Source organism: Dromaius novaehollandiae, chromosome 5 (assembly GCF_036370855.1).
Source record: "Dromaius novaehollandiae isolate bDroNov1 chromosome 5, bDroNov1.hap1, whole genome shotgun sequence".
NCBI classification, from domain to species: Eukaryota; Metazoa; Chordata; class Aves; order Casuariiformes; family Dromaiidae; genus Dromaius; species Dromaius novaehollandiae.
Window position 1 is genome coordinate 77064845 of NC_088102.1, and position 16035 is coordinate 77080879.

Here is a 16035-nt window from a genome sequence, read left to right on the forward strand (position 1 = left end):
CCATTGTGGGCTCTGCTGGGCTTTTTGGGGCTCTGCTGACCTTTTGGGGGTTGTTCGGGGCTGTGCTGGACTTCTGGGGGCTGTTTCAGGCTGGGCCGGGCTTTTTTGGGCTGGGCAGGGCTCTTCTGGGCTGCTTTGGACTTTTGGGAGTTTGGGGCTGTGCATGGCCATTCTGGGTTTTTGGGGGTTCTTTGGGGACTCTCTGGGGTTGTTCCAGGCTGTGCTGGGCTTTTTTCACAGAATCACAGAACGGTTGAGGTTGGTAGGGACTTTTAAAGACCATCTAGTCCAACCCCCCTGCTCAAGCAGGGTCACCTAGAGCAGGTTGCCCAGGATTGTGTCCAGACGCCTTTTGAATGTCTCCAGAGAAGGAGACTCCACAACCTCTCTGGGCAACCTGTTCCAGTGCTCAGTCACCCTCACAGGAAAGACGTTCTTCCTCATGTTCAGACGGACCTTCCCATGTTTCAGTTTGTGCCCGTTGCCTCTCATCCTATCGCGGGCACCACTGAAAATAGTCTGGCCCCATCCTCTCGACACCCTCCCTTCAGATACTTATAAACATTGGTAAGATCCCTCCTCAGTCTTCTCTTCCCTGGGCTGAAGAGTCACAGCTCTCTCAACCTGTCCTCAGATGAGAGAAGCTCCAGTCCCCTAATCATCTTCATAGCCCTCCGCTGGACTTGCTCCAGTAGCTCCATGCCTTTCTTGTATTGGGGAGCCCAGAACTGGATCCAGCACTCCAGATGTGGCCTCACCAGGGTTGAGTAGAGGGGGAGGATGACCTCCCTTGACCTGCTGGCAACCCTCTTCCTAATGCACCCCAGGATACAACTTGTTGTCCACCAGGACTCTGAGGTCCTTCTCCGCAGAGCTGCTTTCCAGCAGGTCAGCCCCCAGCCTGTCCTGGTGCATGGGGTTATTCCTCCCTAGGTGAGGGGCTCTGCACTTGCCTTTGTTGAACTTCAGGAGGTTCCTCCCTGCCCATCTCTCCAGCCCATCAAGGTCCCTCTGAATGGCAGCACAGCCCTCTGGTGTATCAGCCACTCCTTCCAGTTTTGTACCATCAGGAAACTTGCTGAGGGTGCACTCTGTCCCTTCATTCAGGTCATTGATGAATAAGTTGAACAAGACTGGACCCAATACTGACCCCTGGGGACACCCACGCCTCCAACTAGACTTTGCACCACTGAGCAAAGCCCTCTGAGCTCTGGCTTTCAGCCAGTTTTCAATCCACCTCACTGTCTGCTCATCTATCCCACACTTCCTGAGCTTGCCTACGAGGATGTTATGGCAGACAGTGTCAAAAGCCTTCCTGAAGTCAAGGTAGACAAGATTCACTGCTCTCCCCTCATCTACCCAGATAATCATCCCATCATAGAAGGTTATCAGATTGGTTAAGCATGATTTCCCCTTTGGGAATCCATGCTGACTACTCCTGATCACCTTCTTATCCTTCACATGCTTAGAGATGACATCCAGGATGAGCTGCTCCATCACCTTTCCAGGGATGGAGGTGAGGCTGACTGGCCTGTAGTTCCCTGGCTCCTCCTTCTTGCCCTTTTTGAAGACTGGAGTGACACTGGATTTCTTCCAGTCCTCAGGCACCTCTCCTGTTCTCCTTGTCCTTTCAAAGATGATTGAGAGTGGCCTAACAATGACATCCGCTAGCTCCCTCGGCACTCATGGGTGCATCCCATCAGAGCCCAAGGACTTGTGGATGTCAGGTTTGCCTAAATGATCTCCAACCCGATCCTCCTCGACTAAGAGAAAGTCTTCCTTTCTCCAGACTTTCTCCCTGGTCTCTGGGGTCTGAGATTCCTGATGGCTGTTATGGGCTGTTCTGCACTCTGCTGGGCTGGGCTGTTTTGGGCTTTGGGGGGCTTTATGGGGCTATACCAGGCTGTTTCAGGTTATGTTGACCTGTTTGGGGCTGGTTTTGGTCTGTGCAGGGCTATGTTGAGCTGTGCTTGGCTGTGTTGGGCTTTTCCAGATGGTACCAGGCTCTGTTGGGCATTGCTGGCTGTGCCAGGTGGGATAGGGCTTTACTGGACTTTACCAGGCTGTGTCAGGCTTTGCCAGGCAGTGCTGGGCAGTGCAGGGCTGTGCTGGGTGGTACTGGGCTGTGCTGGGCTGTCATGCAGTGCTGCGTGGTTCCAGGCTGTAGTGGTCTGTACCAAGTGGTGGTGGTCAGTGCCAGGATGTGCTGGTCTTTACCAGGCTGTTCTGGGCTGTACTGGGCTGTGCCTAGCTATGCTGGGGTTTTCTGGGCAGTACTGGCTTGTGCTGGGCTTTGCTGGGCTGTGCCAGCATTTGCTGGGCTTTGTCTGACTGTGCCAGGGTGAGTTGTGTTGTGTTGTGCTGTTCTGGGCTTTGCTGGGTTTTGTTGTTTTTTGGAGCTCTATTGGGCTGTGCCGGGCTGTTTTCAGCTGGGCTGGGCTTCTTCAGTCTGTGTTGGGTGGTGTGGGGCTATGCTGGACTTTTTTGTGATGGGCCGTGCTGGGCTTGTTTGGGTTATGTTGGCCTATGTTGGGCTGTTTTGGGCTGTGCCGGGCTATTTAGGGCTTTTTCAGGCCATGATGGGCTGTTTTGGGCTATGCGGGGCTTTTGTGGGCTATGGTGGCCATGCTGGGCTTTTTCAGGCTGTACCAGGCTCTGCTGGGCTGTTCTAGGCTGTGATGGGCTTTCTTGGGCTGTGCCGGGCTGTTTCAGGCTTGGCTGGGCTGTTTTGGGTTGTTTTGGGCTGCAATGGGTTGTGCAGGGCTATGGTGGGCTATGCTGGGCCTTTTCAGGTTGTTCAGGCTGTCAGGCTTTTCTGGGCTGGGCTGGGCTTTTTCAGGCTGCGCCAGACTGTCCCAGGCTATGCTGGACTTTTTTGGGCTGTGCCGGGCTTTTGGGGCTATCCCAGACTGGCGGGCTGTGCCAGGTTATGCAGGGCTTTTTCAGGCTGCGCTGTGCTGCGCTGGTTGCTGGTGGGCTGTGCCAAGCAGAACATGGTTTTCTGGGGCTTCCTCGGGCTTTGCTCCATTGTGCCGGGCTGTGCTGGGCTAGTTGTTTTTTCGGGTTCTGTTGTGCTTTTTTGGCAGTACCGGGCTGTGTCAGGCTTTGCCAGGCGGTGCTGGGCGGTGCCAGGTGGTACCAGGCTGAGGTCAGCTGTGTCAGGCTCTACTGGGCTTTGTTGGGCGGCACTGGGCTGTGCCGGGCTGTCCCTGACCATGGCACCTCCCTGCTCCGTGTCCCAGTTGGGTCTCCCTGGAGGCTGCAGCATCTCCCCACCCAGCCCACTCTGGCAACATGGCTTCAGGGCCACCCTTGTCCTGGGTCCCCGGCACCCGTGGGTTCCCCTGGCAGCCCTGGGTGCCAGCATGTCCCTTGCCCTGGCCCCGGTTCCCCACCAGCTCTGCAGCTTCCTCCCTGCCAGTAACCGGAGCCGGGCACCCGGCATCCCAGCCGGGAACAGCAGGTGTCCCCGGGGGGCAGGCCAGTCTCGCCACTGGCACAGGCAGTGGGCACAGCCCACGTGCGGGGCGCTGGCAGGCGCTGCAGAGCTGAGCCACTGCCCAGCAGGCAGCCCCCAGGCCCCTCCCGCTGCCCCCAGCCCCCAGGGTGGCGCCGTGCCCGGGATGGGATCAGGTTGCAGCGTGGGATGCTCTGCTCGGTCATGGCCAAAGGGCAGGAGTTCAGGCTGAAATGTCACCGCTTGCGCAGGGTGGCTGGCAGCGCCGCGGGCACGGGGATGTGCCAGGAACTGGTGGTGGGAGGGCCAGGGCTGCCAAGGGCTGGGCAGAGCCCCGCGGTGCCCCCGGCCCCTGCCACAGGGCAACAACACAGGGAGGCTGCGGGTGTGCACAGCCTTTATTGGGGTGGCGGGCGGCCAGCCCGCTCAGGGGCTCCCGCCGCCCTGCCAGGGGGCTCCATCGCCTTGCTCTCCGTCTGGCGCTCCTTGTTGCTCCGCCCCCTCATGTGACATCATCGCCCGGTGCTGTGACCTCATAGAATCTGGCTGTGATAACATCTTGAAGGAAGGGCATGGAGAGCCCCTCTCCAAAGAGACAGCAACTCCAAATTGCATCTTAGGCTGCACAACTTGCTTATGTGCTACTGTAGGGTCACTAGTGTGATTGTAGGGTCATGGCAGCATAGAAGCTGTGTGTTATTGTAGGGTCACTAGTGTTATTGTAGGGTCATGGCAGCATACAGGCTGTGTGCTATTGTAGAGTCACTAGTGTGACTGTAGGGTCATGGCAGCATACAGGTTGTGTGTGACTGTAGGGTCATGGTGTTATTGTAGGGTAGTGGGAGCACACAGGCTGCGTGTGTCTAGGCTCACAGTGTTATGTAGCGTACTGCAAGTACACAGGCTGCATGTGACTGTAGGGTCACAATGTTATTGTAGGGTCGGAGTACACAGACTGTGCGCTATTGTAGGGTCCCAGTGTTATTGCAGGGTCATGCAAGTACACAGGCTGCGTGCTATCGTATGGTCACAGTGTTATTGTAGGGTAGTGGGAGCACACAGGCTGTGTGCTATTCTAGGGTCACAGTGTTATTGTAGGGTTGTGGGGACTACATGGGCTGCATGTTAGAGGATCACTAATGTTATCGTAGGGCATACGCAGGCTTTGTGTTATTGTAGGGTACAATGCTGTCTTAGGGTCTCAGCGACTACACAGACTACTGTTGTTTTGGGGGCATAGTGTTATTGTAGGGTCTCCAGGAGGTCCCAGTTTTACGATAGGGTCCCAGGGACTGGAGAGGCTGTGTGGTTATCGCAGGGATGCCCAGGCTGTATGTTATTGTAGGGTCTCCCTCACTCAGGGATGTGACAAAAGCATCACACTGGTGCTGTGGGCTCAGCTAGGCTCCTGAGCTGTGCGCGCAGGTCGTTATTGTAGGGTCACTTGAGGATGTTGCTGTGCCATTGTAGGATCACAAAATTATTGTTGGTTTGTCAGCCACTGCTGTTGTGATCCTACCACAACACAGTGGCGTGTGCTGGGGTGTTATTGTAGGGACTCCCTGAACTGAGAGGACATGCGCTGGTAGCTCTCTGCTGGGCTGCTTAGGACAGTGGGGACATGGAGACTTGGGCCAGGCATACTGGCATGTTATTGTAGGGTCTCCCAGGGCCCTGGGTTGTTATTGTTGGCCCTCCCTGGGGCTTTATGTTATGGGAAAGTCTCCCCTGCACTGGTTTGTTTTCATAGGGTCTCCCAGGGGTAGTCTCTTATCATAGGGTCTTCCCACACAGGTCTATTATTTTAAGGTCTCCTAGTGCTGATTGTTTATTGCAGGGTCTCCCCATGGTCGTTTGTTATTGCAGGGTCTCCCTGTACTGGTTTGTTATTGCAGGGTCTCCCTGGACTTTTTTGTTATTGCAGGGTCTCCCCATGCTGGTTTGTTATTGCAGGGTCTCCCCAAACAGATCTGTTATTGCAGGGTCCCCTGGTGCTGGTTTGTTATTGCAAGGTCTCCTGGTGCTGGCTGGTGCGGCTGGCCCAGCACCCCAGGGTGCTGAGTGCAGGCAAGGTGGGCTGCCCCACCACAGGCTATACCCGCTGTTCTGGCCTGCCTTGGCGGTCACAGTATCAGGGACAGGGACAGGGCGTTCCCCCGTCCGGGGGATGGCACGGGGCGCCGGGCTGGGCATCCCCATGGGCACCATCCTGCGTGGCCCCGGCACGGGGGCACTGCACCCACCTGGGGCGGGGGATGCCAGGGCAGGGTTTGTGGTGCCAGGGACGGGGTGCTAGGCCAGGGTTAGGGGGTGCCAGGGAATGGGGGTGCCAGGGGACAAAGTACCTGGGGGCAGGGTCTGGGGGGTGCCAGGGAATGGGGGTGCCAGGAGATGATGGTGCTGGGGTCAGGGCTTTGGGGGAGGGGAAGCAGGGTTTGGGGGTGCCAGGGGACAGGGATGCTGGGGCCAGGGCTTGGGGAGTGCCAGGGGATGGGGGTGCCAGGAGATGGTGCCAGGGAATACAGATGGCAGGGACAGGGTTTGGGGGTGCCAGGGGTGCTGGGAACAGGGCTTGCAGGGTGTCAGGGTTTTGGGGGCCAGGGCCCAGGGGTGCCTGGACAAGGGGGACGGGGCTGCCAGGGGAGCAGCGGAGGCGGCCAGCCGGGGTGGTGGGGTGCCCATCCGGCGCCGCCCCGCGCCCCACACCGGCCCCCGTTCCCTCCCCAGGGGCTATTTGAAGTGGGAGAGGAAGTGGGCGACGGGGTAGTGGGGCGAGTCGATGCCTAGCGCCTGGCAGAGGCTGAGCAGGCGGAGGCAGGCGTCACGGTGCGTCTCACCGCTGCAGGCCACGCTCAGGCAGGGCTCCTCGTATTCGCCCGCCTCAGGCTGCTCGAAGAGGCGGTTGAGGCGGACGAGGCCGCGGGCCTGCAGCGCCCGCAGCGCCTCCAGCCCACCACCGGCGCCCAGGGCCGGCCCATGCAGCGAGGCCAGGCACATGACACCAGCCAGGTGGGTGCGGGCGGCAGGCCGGGCAGGCAGCACCGGCCGCAGCCCACAGGCCACCAGCACGGCGGCCAGCAGCAGGTCAGCGCCGTAGACCTCACGGATCCAGTCGCGGAGGTAGAAGCCGCCCATGCGGGGGTTGATCTCCAGCAGGCGCGGGCCACCCGGCCCCAGCTTCAGCTCCACATTGAAGACGCCATCCACCAGCCCGCAGGCCAGGCAGCACTGCTGGGCCGCCCGCACCAGCTGGGCCTGCCGGTCGGGCGGCAGGCACGAGGGCATGCAGGCTGCCGTCTCCAGGAAGGCAGGCACCCGTGTGGGGCCGTTGTCGGACACCCAGGCGCCCAGCAGCTGCCCCTCAAAGAGCACCAGGTCCACGTCGTGCTCGGTGCCCGGCACGTACTCCATGAGCAGCATGCTGTTGCCCCAGCCCAGCCCGATGCCCGGGTGGTCGGCGTCGGCCCGCAGGTCGCGCCACAGCCGCTCGACATGCGCGTGGCACTCGCTGGCGCTCTCCACCAGCCGCACGCCCACAGCGCCCGCCCCGTACTCCAGCTTGGCCACAGCAGGGAAGGGCAGGGCGGCGGCGGCCCGCTCCACGTCACCATGGCTCTGCACGGGGCAGCAGGGTACGGCGTAGGTGGCGGGTGGCGGGCGGCCCTGGCGGCACTGCAGCAGGTGCTGGTGGGTCCGGCTCTTCTGCTTGGCTAGGCGCACAGCGGCAGGCGGGTTGGTGTGCAGTCCCAGGCGCTGGCACACCAGGGCTGCCAGCACCACGCAGTCGTCCCAGTAGCAGAGGCAGCCGTGGGGGCGCAGCCCCCGAGCCTGCACCAGCTCGACCACCCGCTCGGCATGCTCCTCGTCCCGCCGGTGCTCCGTGCTGTCGTAGGGCAGGAAGGTCTCCGCCAGCCCCGCCGCGAAGTGCTCTGGGTCCGACTCCACCAGGTGGATCTGCGCCCCCCCCCCAAGGGACACGGCCTGCATCACCACAGCAGGTGCGCCGGCGCCTCAGCCCCCTCCTGCATCAGCCGCGTTCACTCTGAAACCTCCTGACAGCCGTCGGTGCCAGCCCCGGCCCCTGGCCTTACCTTGAGGCCATAGTCCCGGGCTGCGTCCCAGACGAAGCTCTTGCTGACGCCGCCAGCCCCTATGAGCAGGATGTCCTTGCCCTCTAGGAGGTGGCACTGCGCCCGGTGCAGCATGGTCTCAGCCAGCAGGCGGGGTAGGTCACCGGTGGGCTCGCCCACGGAGCGTCCCATGGCCTCGGCCAGCCCGCAGGTCTCCAGGCACTGCTGCATGTTGGCCGACAGCGCCATGAGCTCCAGTGAGTCGCCCACACAGGTCAGCAGGAAGTCCATGCCTGGGGGACGGGCGGCCACGCTCAGCGCCACAGGGCGCCCCGGTGCTGTCTGACCCGCCACCCCGCCACCACTCACCCATGACATCAGTCTGCACCCGGGTGCCACCGCGCTGCTCGGGTGTCAGCTCAGCCTCCATGTCGAGGATGGCAGCCATGGCGGCCTCGGCGGCATGCCGCAGCCGGGCACCCAGGGCCTGCCGCTGCCCCGGCTCTGTGAGGCCCCACTGCTGCAGGGCCGAGTCCAGGCCCTGGGGCAGCGCCGCCCCATGGCGCACGGGCGCCTCGGCCCGCCCCACGCAGCACGCCACCTGTGGGGAAAGTGCTGCCAGGGGGCGAGGATATCCCTGGCCACAACCCTGGCTGCCTGGGGGTGGGATGCTCATGGCCACAGCTCCAAGATGCCTGGGGGCGGGGATGCTTGTGGCCATGCCCCCATGCTGCCTGGGGGTGGGGATGCTCATGGCCATGCCCCAACACTGGCTGGGGGCGGGGATGCTAATGGCCACGCCCCCATGCTGCATGGGGGCGGGGATGTCCCTGGTCATACCCCCAGCTGCCTGGGGCTGGAAGTGCTCGTGGCCACGCCCCCATGCTGCCTGGGGGTGGGGATGCTCTGGCCACGCCCCCACATTGCCTTAGGGGAGGGGATGCTCGTGGCCACGCCCCCAACACTGGCTGGGGGCGGGGCCACACATTGCCACACCCTGCCCACCCCCGAGAGCAGGGCATGGGAGCAGGGGGCGGGCACTGCAGCCACTCCACCATCGGGGAGCCGAGGCAGCACCCCTGATTGGCCACCCGCCCTCAGCCCAACCCCCCCCAGGGTGGAGCGAGTGGATCAAGGGGCGGGGCCTACCTGGCAGAGCTGGGGGCGGTCCCCCCAGGACCTGCAGACCACGGTGCAGATACGGAGGGCCATGGGCGGCCTTGGGGAGACGCTGCCTGGGGGGCGAGGGACGAGGGCAGGGGCGGGCGGGCGCGGGGCGGCACCCCACAGAACCAGCCTTCACTGGGCCCCCCCCACCCCACAGCCGTGGGGGCTGGCCAAGGGGCTGCCCTCCCACCACCCCCCAGGTTAGGGGGGGGAACGCAATGTGGGGGCCATGTCTACCCCGCCCCAAAGACTCCCAGCGTGGCACCACAGCCCCCACCCCTACCCATTCGGGGCCCCGATGGCCCCCTCCCTACCCCACCTCAGGGGCATGGGATGCTAAGATGGCCACCCTCCCCCCCCCGCAGCCCCAGGGGATTGTGAGAGTCAAAGAGAGCTGCCTTCCCATCCCACCCTGGGGCACCGTGGGGATCTGAAGCACCCTGCTCTGGAAGTTGAGGGGATCCCAAATCACCGCTTTCCTCCCCAGGGCAGGGTGTGGGAGCCCAAGATGGCCATCCCCCCAGCAGAGCCCAAGATGGCCACCCACTCTGGAAGGCCAAGATGGCAGCAGTGGGCGGGGCTTACGTGTGGGGCTGGTGGGGGCGGGCAGGTGGGCGGTGGGCACCAGGGCCTCCACCAGGACGCTCTCCTCCTCCTGCAGGCTGCGGAGCCAGCCCTGCACCGCCTGCGCCACCGCAGCCCCCTCCACCTTCGTGTGGGTGCTGCGGGCGCCGCTCCCGCGCCACCGCCACCCAGCTGGCCGCACCGCCACCTGCACACAGCATCGCGTCACCCCAGCAGCCACGCCGCCGCCGGTGCGCACCGCCGTGTCACCCTGCATCACCCCAGCAGCCGCACCACCACCTGTGCGCACTGCCGCCTCACCCCGACAGCCGCGCCACCACCTATGTGCACCGCCGTGTCACCCCAATGGCTGCGCCACCACCTGTGCGCACTGCCATGTCATCCAAACAGCTACACTGCTGCCTGCACGCACCACCACATCACCCCGTGTCACTCCAACAGCTGCACCGCCACCTGCATGCACTGCTGCATCACCTCAATGGCCACACCACCACCTGCGCACAGTGCTGTGTCACCCCACATCACCCCAACAGCCACACCGCTGCCTGCACTCACTGCTGCATCACCCCGCATCACTCCAACAGCCACACTGCCACCTGTGCGCACTGCCACATCACCCCAAAAGCCACACCACTGCCTGTGCACAGCGCCGCCTCACCCCAACAGCCATGCTGCTGCCTATGCACACCGCCATGTCACCCTGCATGACCCCAACAGCGGCACCACCACCTGCATGCGCTACCGTGTCAACCCGTGTCACCCTGCTGGTCACACCACCACCTGCACACAGTGCCACGTCACCCCAACAGCCACACTGCTGCCTGTGCGCACCACCAGGTCATCCCGCATCACCCTGCAGGCTGTACCACTGCCTGTGCACAGCGCCACATCACCCTGTGTCACCCCGCAGGCTGCACCACCACCTGTGCACACCACTGCCTTGCCCCGCATCATCCCAGCAGCCACACCACCGCCTGTGTGCACTGTGTCACCCCGTGTCACTCCAGCTGCCACGCCACCGCCTGTGTGCACTGTGTCACCTTGCACCACCCCGGCAGCCACACCACTGCCTGTGTGCACTGTGTCACCCCACATCACCCCAGCAGCCGCACCACCGCCTGTGTGCACTGTGTCACCTTGCACCACCCCAGCAGCCACACAGCTTCCTGCATGCACCGCTTCGTCACCCTGTGCCACCCCGCTGTGCCATGCCAAGAGCCACCGCCGCCTAGCACCCCACATCACCCCATGCTGCCCCGCGGCCGGTGCCCACCTGGGTGTAGGGGGCCATGGCAGCACCCCCCAGGAAGGCGCCCAGCTCCTCCTGGATGAGGCCATCCTGGCCGGCGGTGCTGCTCAGCTGCACCAGGCGCAGCCCAGGGGCACCATCAAGGCCGGGCAGTGCACCCCCAGGCCGCGGCGGGGCGAAGGCCAGCGTAGGGGGCACGGGCAGCCCGGCACGGGCCGCCAGCACCCCCCGGGCGGCCAGCAGGTCCTCAAGCAGGCGAGCGAGCGGGGCCGAGCCCCCCGTGGGGCAGTCGAGGTCGCGGGCCAGCTCGGCAGCCCAGGTGGCGGTGGCAAAGGTGCCGGTGGCATAGGTGGCGCGGCGGGGGGGCGCGAAGGCCTCCAGGGCGCTGCGGCCCCCCGCCTCGAAGGAGACCGCGCGGGACAGCAGCAGGGACCAGGCTCCGGGCTGTGTCTCCGAGGGCACCCGGCTGGCCCAGGCGGGCGACAGGCACAGCAGCATGGCACCTGCAAGGGCACCTGCTGCGGGAGCCGCCCGGGCTGCCCCACTGCAGCAGCTTGGGTGTGTGATATGGGGTTGGGATGCGGGCAGGGTGGCGTATGTACCTGGGCAGCGGGCGCCGCCCTCCAGCAGCACCGGCAGGAAGGCGGTAGGGGCACCCAGGATGCAAACGGTCATGTCCAGCGGGCCAAATCCTGCCAGCACAGTGAGGGTTGATGGCTCCAGGCCTGAGCCTCCCATTTCCAGCCCTGTGCCCTCCCCAGTCCCCATGCCTCCCGTACCCGTGCGGGGCTCGGCGGTGCGGTCCAGGGTGCTGGGCAGCCCCTCCTGGTGCAGGGCACTCTGCAGCAGCTCGTAGGCTTCAGAGGCGCCAGTGGGGTCCCCGGTGCCCTCGGACACTGCCAGGCTGTTGGGGGGCCCATCGCAAGGACAGCTCAGGCATGGCGCCTCCGGCTCGGCCCAGTCCTGCTCCTTGAGGCTCAGTGGCTGCTCCACGCTGATCTGGTCCACGGACAGCTGCGGGGGCAGAGATGGGGCTGGCAAGGGGCAGAGATGGGGCAGGCATGGGGCAGAGACGGGGCTGGCATGGGGCAGAGATGGGGTTGGAATAAGGCTAGCATGGGGCAGAGACAGGGCTGCCATGGGGCTGGAACGGGGCTGGCATGGGGCAGAGATGGGGCTGGCATGGAGCAGAGATAGCACAAGCATGGGGCAGAGATGGTACAAGGCGTGGGACAGAGACAAGGCTGGCATGGGGCTGGAATGGGCCAGGCATGGGGCTAGCATGGGGCAGAGACAGGGCTGGCATGGGGCTGGCATGGGGCAGAGATGGGACTGTCATGGGGCAAAGATGGGGCAGAGATGGGGATGGCATGAGGCAGACTTGGCACTGGCATAAAGCTGGCATGGGGCAGAGATGGGAATGGCAAGGAGCTGGCTGGAAGCTGGCATGGGGCAGAGATGGGGCTGGCATGGGGCAGGCGTGGGCAGAGACGGGTCTGGCATGGGCAGAGATGGGGCTGACATGGGGCAGCGTGCAGCGGAGACGGGGCCGGGGCGCGGCGGTGCCTGGGTGCCCCACTCCCGCCGCGTTGGGGTCCGAGGGCAGCGCCAGCTGCCAGGGCCGGGCGGCTGTGGACAAAGCGTCCCCTTGTCCCCAGCAGGTCACGCGCAGGGGCCCAGCGAGCCATGCCGCCAGCCCACCCGCTGCCCCGGCCCACACCGCCCCCGCCCCACTCACCATCCTGGCGGCGGCGGGGCTGCAAGAGACAGGACGGTGGGGGTCAGCTGCGCTGGGCTGCCCTGCTTGTGCCCCAGCACCTGCGGCGGCAACGGCACCGGGCACCCGGCGCCTCCGGCTCAGCCCGAGCAGAGATTAGTGTAATCCTGTGCCGGCTCAGCGCAGCCGGGGCGACCCCCCCCCCCTTCCTCCAAGGTGCCCTGGGGCAAAGGGCCAGGCGTCCAGGGCTGTGTCTCCCCCCCCCGCCCCACACACACACAGGGGTGCTTTTGTTCCCAGCAGGGCGACTGCACGGCGGGTGGCCAGGGTGTCCCCGCAGGGATGGGACACGCAATGCAGCCCCCCACCCCCATGCCCCCCCCTCCACACCCCGCTTTCCCCCTGCTGGGACACCTGGGCCCTGCCACCAGTACCTGGGGAGGACGCTGAGATGGTGAGGGCACGGTGATGCCGGGCACAGGGGCACTGGCGGCTCTCCCGGCACAGCTGTGCCTGCGCTGCCAGGGCACTGCTGGGGTCTTTAAACCCCAAGCACTGCCTCGGCTGCCCAGGGTGCCCTCGGCCCCGGCCCCGTGCCCGGGATTACCGGCCCCGGCCCCGCAGCACAGAGCCTGATTGTTCCCATGGGTCAGGGCTGGGGGGGGGCACCCGGCACCCTCGCACGAGGGCTGGTGAGAGCAGCACCCTCGCATGAGGGCTGGCAGCATGTGAGTGGCACCCTTGTACGAGGGTTAGCAAGAGTAGCACCCTTGCATGAGGGCTGGCAGTGTGTGAGTGGCACCCTTGCACGAGGGCCAGCGGTGGGCAAGACCCTCGCACGAGGGCTGGCAGCTCCCACAGTGACATCATGGGCTGCCCTTCCCCTGGCACCAGTGATGTCATCGATGAGGTCACCGTGCCACCGAGAGCGGGGCCCTGCGGCGCAGCGGGAGGCTGGGTATGGGGGCCACACAGGGGGCCTCCTGTGCATCCCCACTGTACCAGCTCCCTGGCCCTGGCCCTGAGGCGGCCGGGCCGGGCACGTCCCCCCACAGCGGTGCGGTGGAGCTGCCACACCGCACGTCCCCCGGCTTAGGGCTCCAGCCTCCCACAGCGTCACCGCCGCCGTCACCGTCACCGCCAGCCCCCGCACGTGTGCGGCCGCCGCGCTGCACCGCAGCATGGCATGGCCCCGCGCGCACCACAGCAGTGGCATGGCCGCAACGCCCCCTGCGCCCCACCGCAGCGCCCCCCGCGCACAGCCCCGCAGCCGCAGCGGGCGTGTCCAGCCCCGGCCCAACTGAACACATGCACCCACGCGCACCCGTGGCCCCCCAGCCCAGCGCCTCCCAGCCCCACAGCCCACCCCCCAGGCACAGCCCCACGCCCCCTGCCCCACACACCCCCCAACAGCCACCACCGCCTGGGGGCCCCAGTCCCGCGCAGTGTGTGCCCTCTGCGTGCACAAACGCACACACACGTGCGCGCACACACACACACATGCACACACCCACATGTGCACACAAGCACACGCACACACACACACGCACACGCACATACACATGCATGCACACGCACACACATGCATGCACACACATGCACATGCACACATGCACACACAAACGCACACGCACACACACGCACACGCGTGCACATGCACACGCAAACGCGCACACAAGCAGGCGCACACACACAAACACGTGCACACGCACAGGCACGCACACAAACACATATGCGCGCACACGCACCGCCGCCCCCCCCGCGGCGCAGGCACCCACCGGCGGTTGCTGAGGCGGTGGCAGTGGTGGCAGTGGCGGTTGTGGCTGTGGCAGTGGTGGCTGCCGCTGCCCCCCCGCAGAGGCTGTGCCCGGCCCCGGCCCGGGCGGGGCTGCGAGGGGGCCGGGCTCAACCCGGCCCGGTGCGGGGCAGCGGGGTGGGTGCAGGGGCTGCAGGGGGAAGTGGGGTGGGTGCAGGGGGGCAGGGGGCAGGGGCAGTGGGATCGGGTGAAGAGTGCAGTGGGTGCAGGGGGCAGGGGGTGCAGTGAGGTGGGTGCAGGGGACAGGGGTACAGGGGGGCAGTGGGTTTGGGTGCAGCGGGGCAGGGGTCAATGGGGTCGGGTGCAGGAGTGCTGGGGACAGTGGGGGGGTTGCAGGGGCTGCAGGGTGCGGGGGCATTTGGGTGGGTGCAGGGGCAGGGGCAGTGGGGTGGGTGCAGAGTGCAGTGGGGACAGGAGGTGCATTGGGGTGGGGGCGGAGGTGTGGGGGCAGTGGGGTGGGTGCAGGGTGTGGGGGGGCCCGGGTGTGCAGGGTTAGGGCGGCAGTGCGTGGGGGGCTGGGGCAGGGCGAGTGCGGGTGCAGAGTGTCGCGGTGCCGGCTGGGCTGTGCCACCCACGGGCCCGGCAGCGCCGGGGTCACCCAGGGACGCTGTAAAACCGACACCCGGCAGCCGGGGAAATGTCAGCGCTGGGGCCGGGCTGGCTGTCCCGGAGCTATTCCGGACCGCGCGGCCCAGCACGTGCCGCCCCGCACCTCGGCCCTCCAGGGCGCCGGATGCCTGGGCCCTTCTCCCCGCTGGGGGGGGGCATCCAGGAGGTGCCGCTTTGGGGTGCACAGCTGGCTGCGTGGCCGGCCCCGCTGCCTGTTTACCTCAGCACGGTCCCCCGGAGGCTGATTAGCTCCTGCAATTAGCAGCAAGGCAGGCGCTCGCCCCGAACGCACCAGGGGGGCACCGGGGACTCAGCCCACCCCCCCGCCCGCCACCCTCATCGTGCCTTGTGGGCCCAGGCATCCGGGCGCCTCTGGGGACGCAGGGTCGCAACTGCATCCCAGCGACAGCCCATCGCCCTGGGCGGCGGCAGGCGCAGGCGCCTGGCACCCACTGCCCCCATTGGGCACGCACCAGTTTACATTGGGATCATACTGGGCCGGAGGGGGGGGGCTGCTGCCAAGGCAGGGGGGCACAACGAGGCTCTGTGCCCCACGCAGCGCTGGCGCCGGTGGCCCTGGGCAGCGCAGGGGGGGCATGGCGGTGCCACGGCACTGGGACAGGGCACCCTGAGGCCACCATGGTGTCCCCACGCTGGCCGCCCCAAGGCTGCTCTGGCCACGCCCAGCCTGCGCCCCCACATCCCGTCCCCCCCCCAGCCCCTGCAGGCCAGCCCTGTGCCCCCCACCCTGCCCCAGATGGTGCCCTCGCACCTGCGCCGTGGCCACTGCAGCCACAGCACTGCCCAAATGGGGCTGCGGGGCGCCTAGAAACTGCCAAGGGACAGCTGGGTGGCCTGAAAACCACCTGGAGACAGCTGGGGGGCTGGAAACTGCAAAGGGACAGCTGGGGGGGGGGCTAGAAACTAGCTGGAGAGAGCTGGGGGCGGGGCTGGAAACCAACAAGGGATATTTTGGGGGCCCAGGAAACTACCTAGAGACAGCTGGGGGAGCCTGGAAACCACCAAGGGACATTCAGGGAGCCCTGGAAACTACCCAGAGACAGCTGAGGGGAGCCTGGAAACTGCCAAGGGACATTTGGGGAGCCCTGGAAACAACCTGCAGACAGCTGGGAGAGGCTGGAAACCAACAAGGGATGGCAGCAGTGAGGCTCAGAGCCCTGCCCCTCCCTGCAGGCTCCACCCCCTGTGGGGGCAAGCCCTGCCCTCCCTCTGGCTCCTCCCAAACACCCCACTCTTCCCCAGCACTGCAAGCTCCACCCTCCCCCAGCATCACAGGCTGCGCCCCCTTCCCCACACCCAGGGCCAGGCTGTGCCCAGCTGTGACCCGCTGTGCCGGGCAGAGCC

At 65.5% G+C, this 16035-nt stretch overlaps 1 protein-coding gene across 1 annotated transcript; it reads right to left on the reverse strand.

Annotated features, from left to right (window-relative positions):
* Positions 1-3841: 3841 nt before the first annotated feature.
* On the reverse strand, positions 3842-14075 carry CARNS1 (carnosine synthase 1). The gene is made up of 10 exons (XM_026109223.2): positions 14024-14075; positions 12267-12346; positions 11308-11542; positions 11131-11220; positions 10553-11031; positions 9280-9466; positions 8677-8762; positions 7897-8128; positions 7549-7820; positions 3842-7411 (listed from the first exon to the last, which is right to left on the reverse strand). The coding sequence occupies exons 2-10, from the start codon at positions 12267-12269 to the stop codon at positions 6188-6190; spliced, it is 2808 nt and encodes a 935-aa protein (XP_025965008.2). The 5' UTR covers positions 12270-12346; positions 14024-14075; the 3' UTR covers positions 3842-6187.
* Positions 14076-16035: the final 1960 nt, after the last annotated feature.

Excerpts from the sequence above, each read along its gene's own strand:
- CARNS1 (XM_026109223.2), bottom strand. Across the intron at positions 8,763-9,279 it reads CGCCCCCACCAGCCCCACAC|GCAGCGTCTCCCCAAGGCCG; the intron begins GTAAGCCCCGCC and ends CTCGCCCCCCAG. Across the intron at positions 7,821-7,896 it reads GGTGCAGACTGATGTCATGG|GCATGGACTTCCTGCTGACC; the intron begins GTGAGTGGTGGC and ends CCCGTCCCCCAG.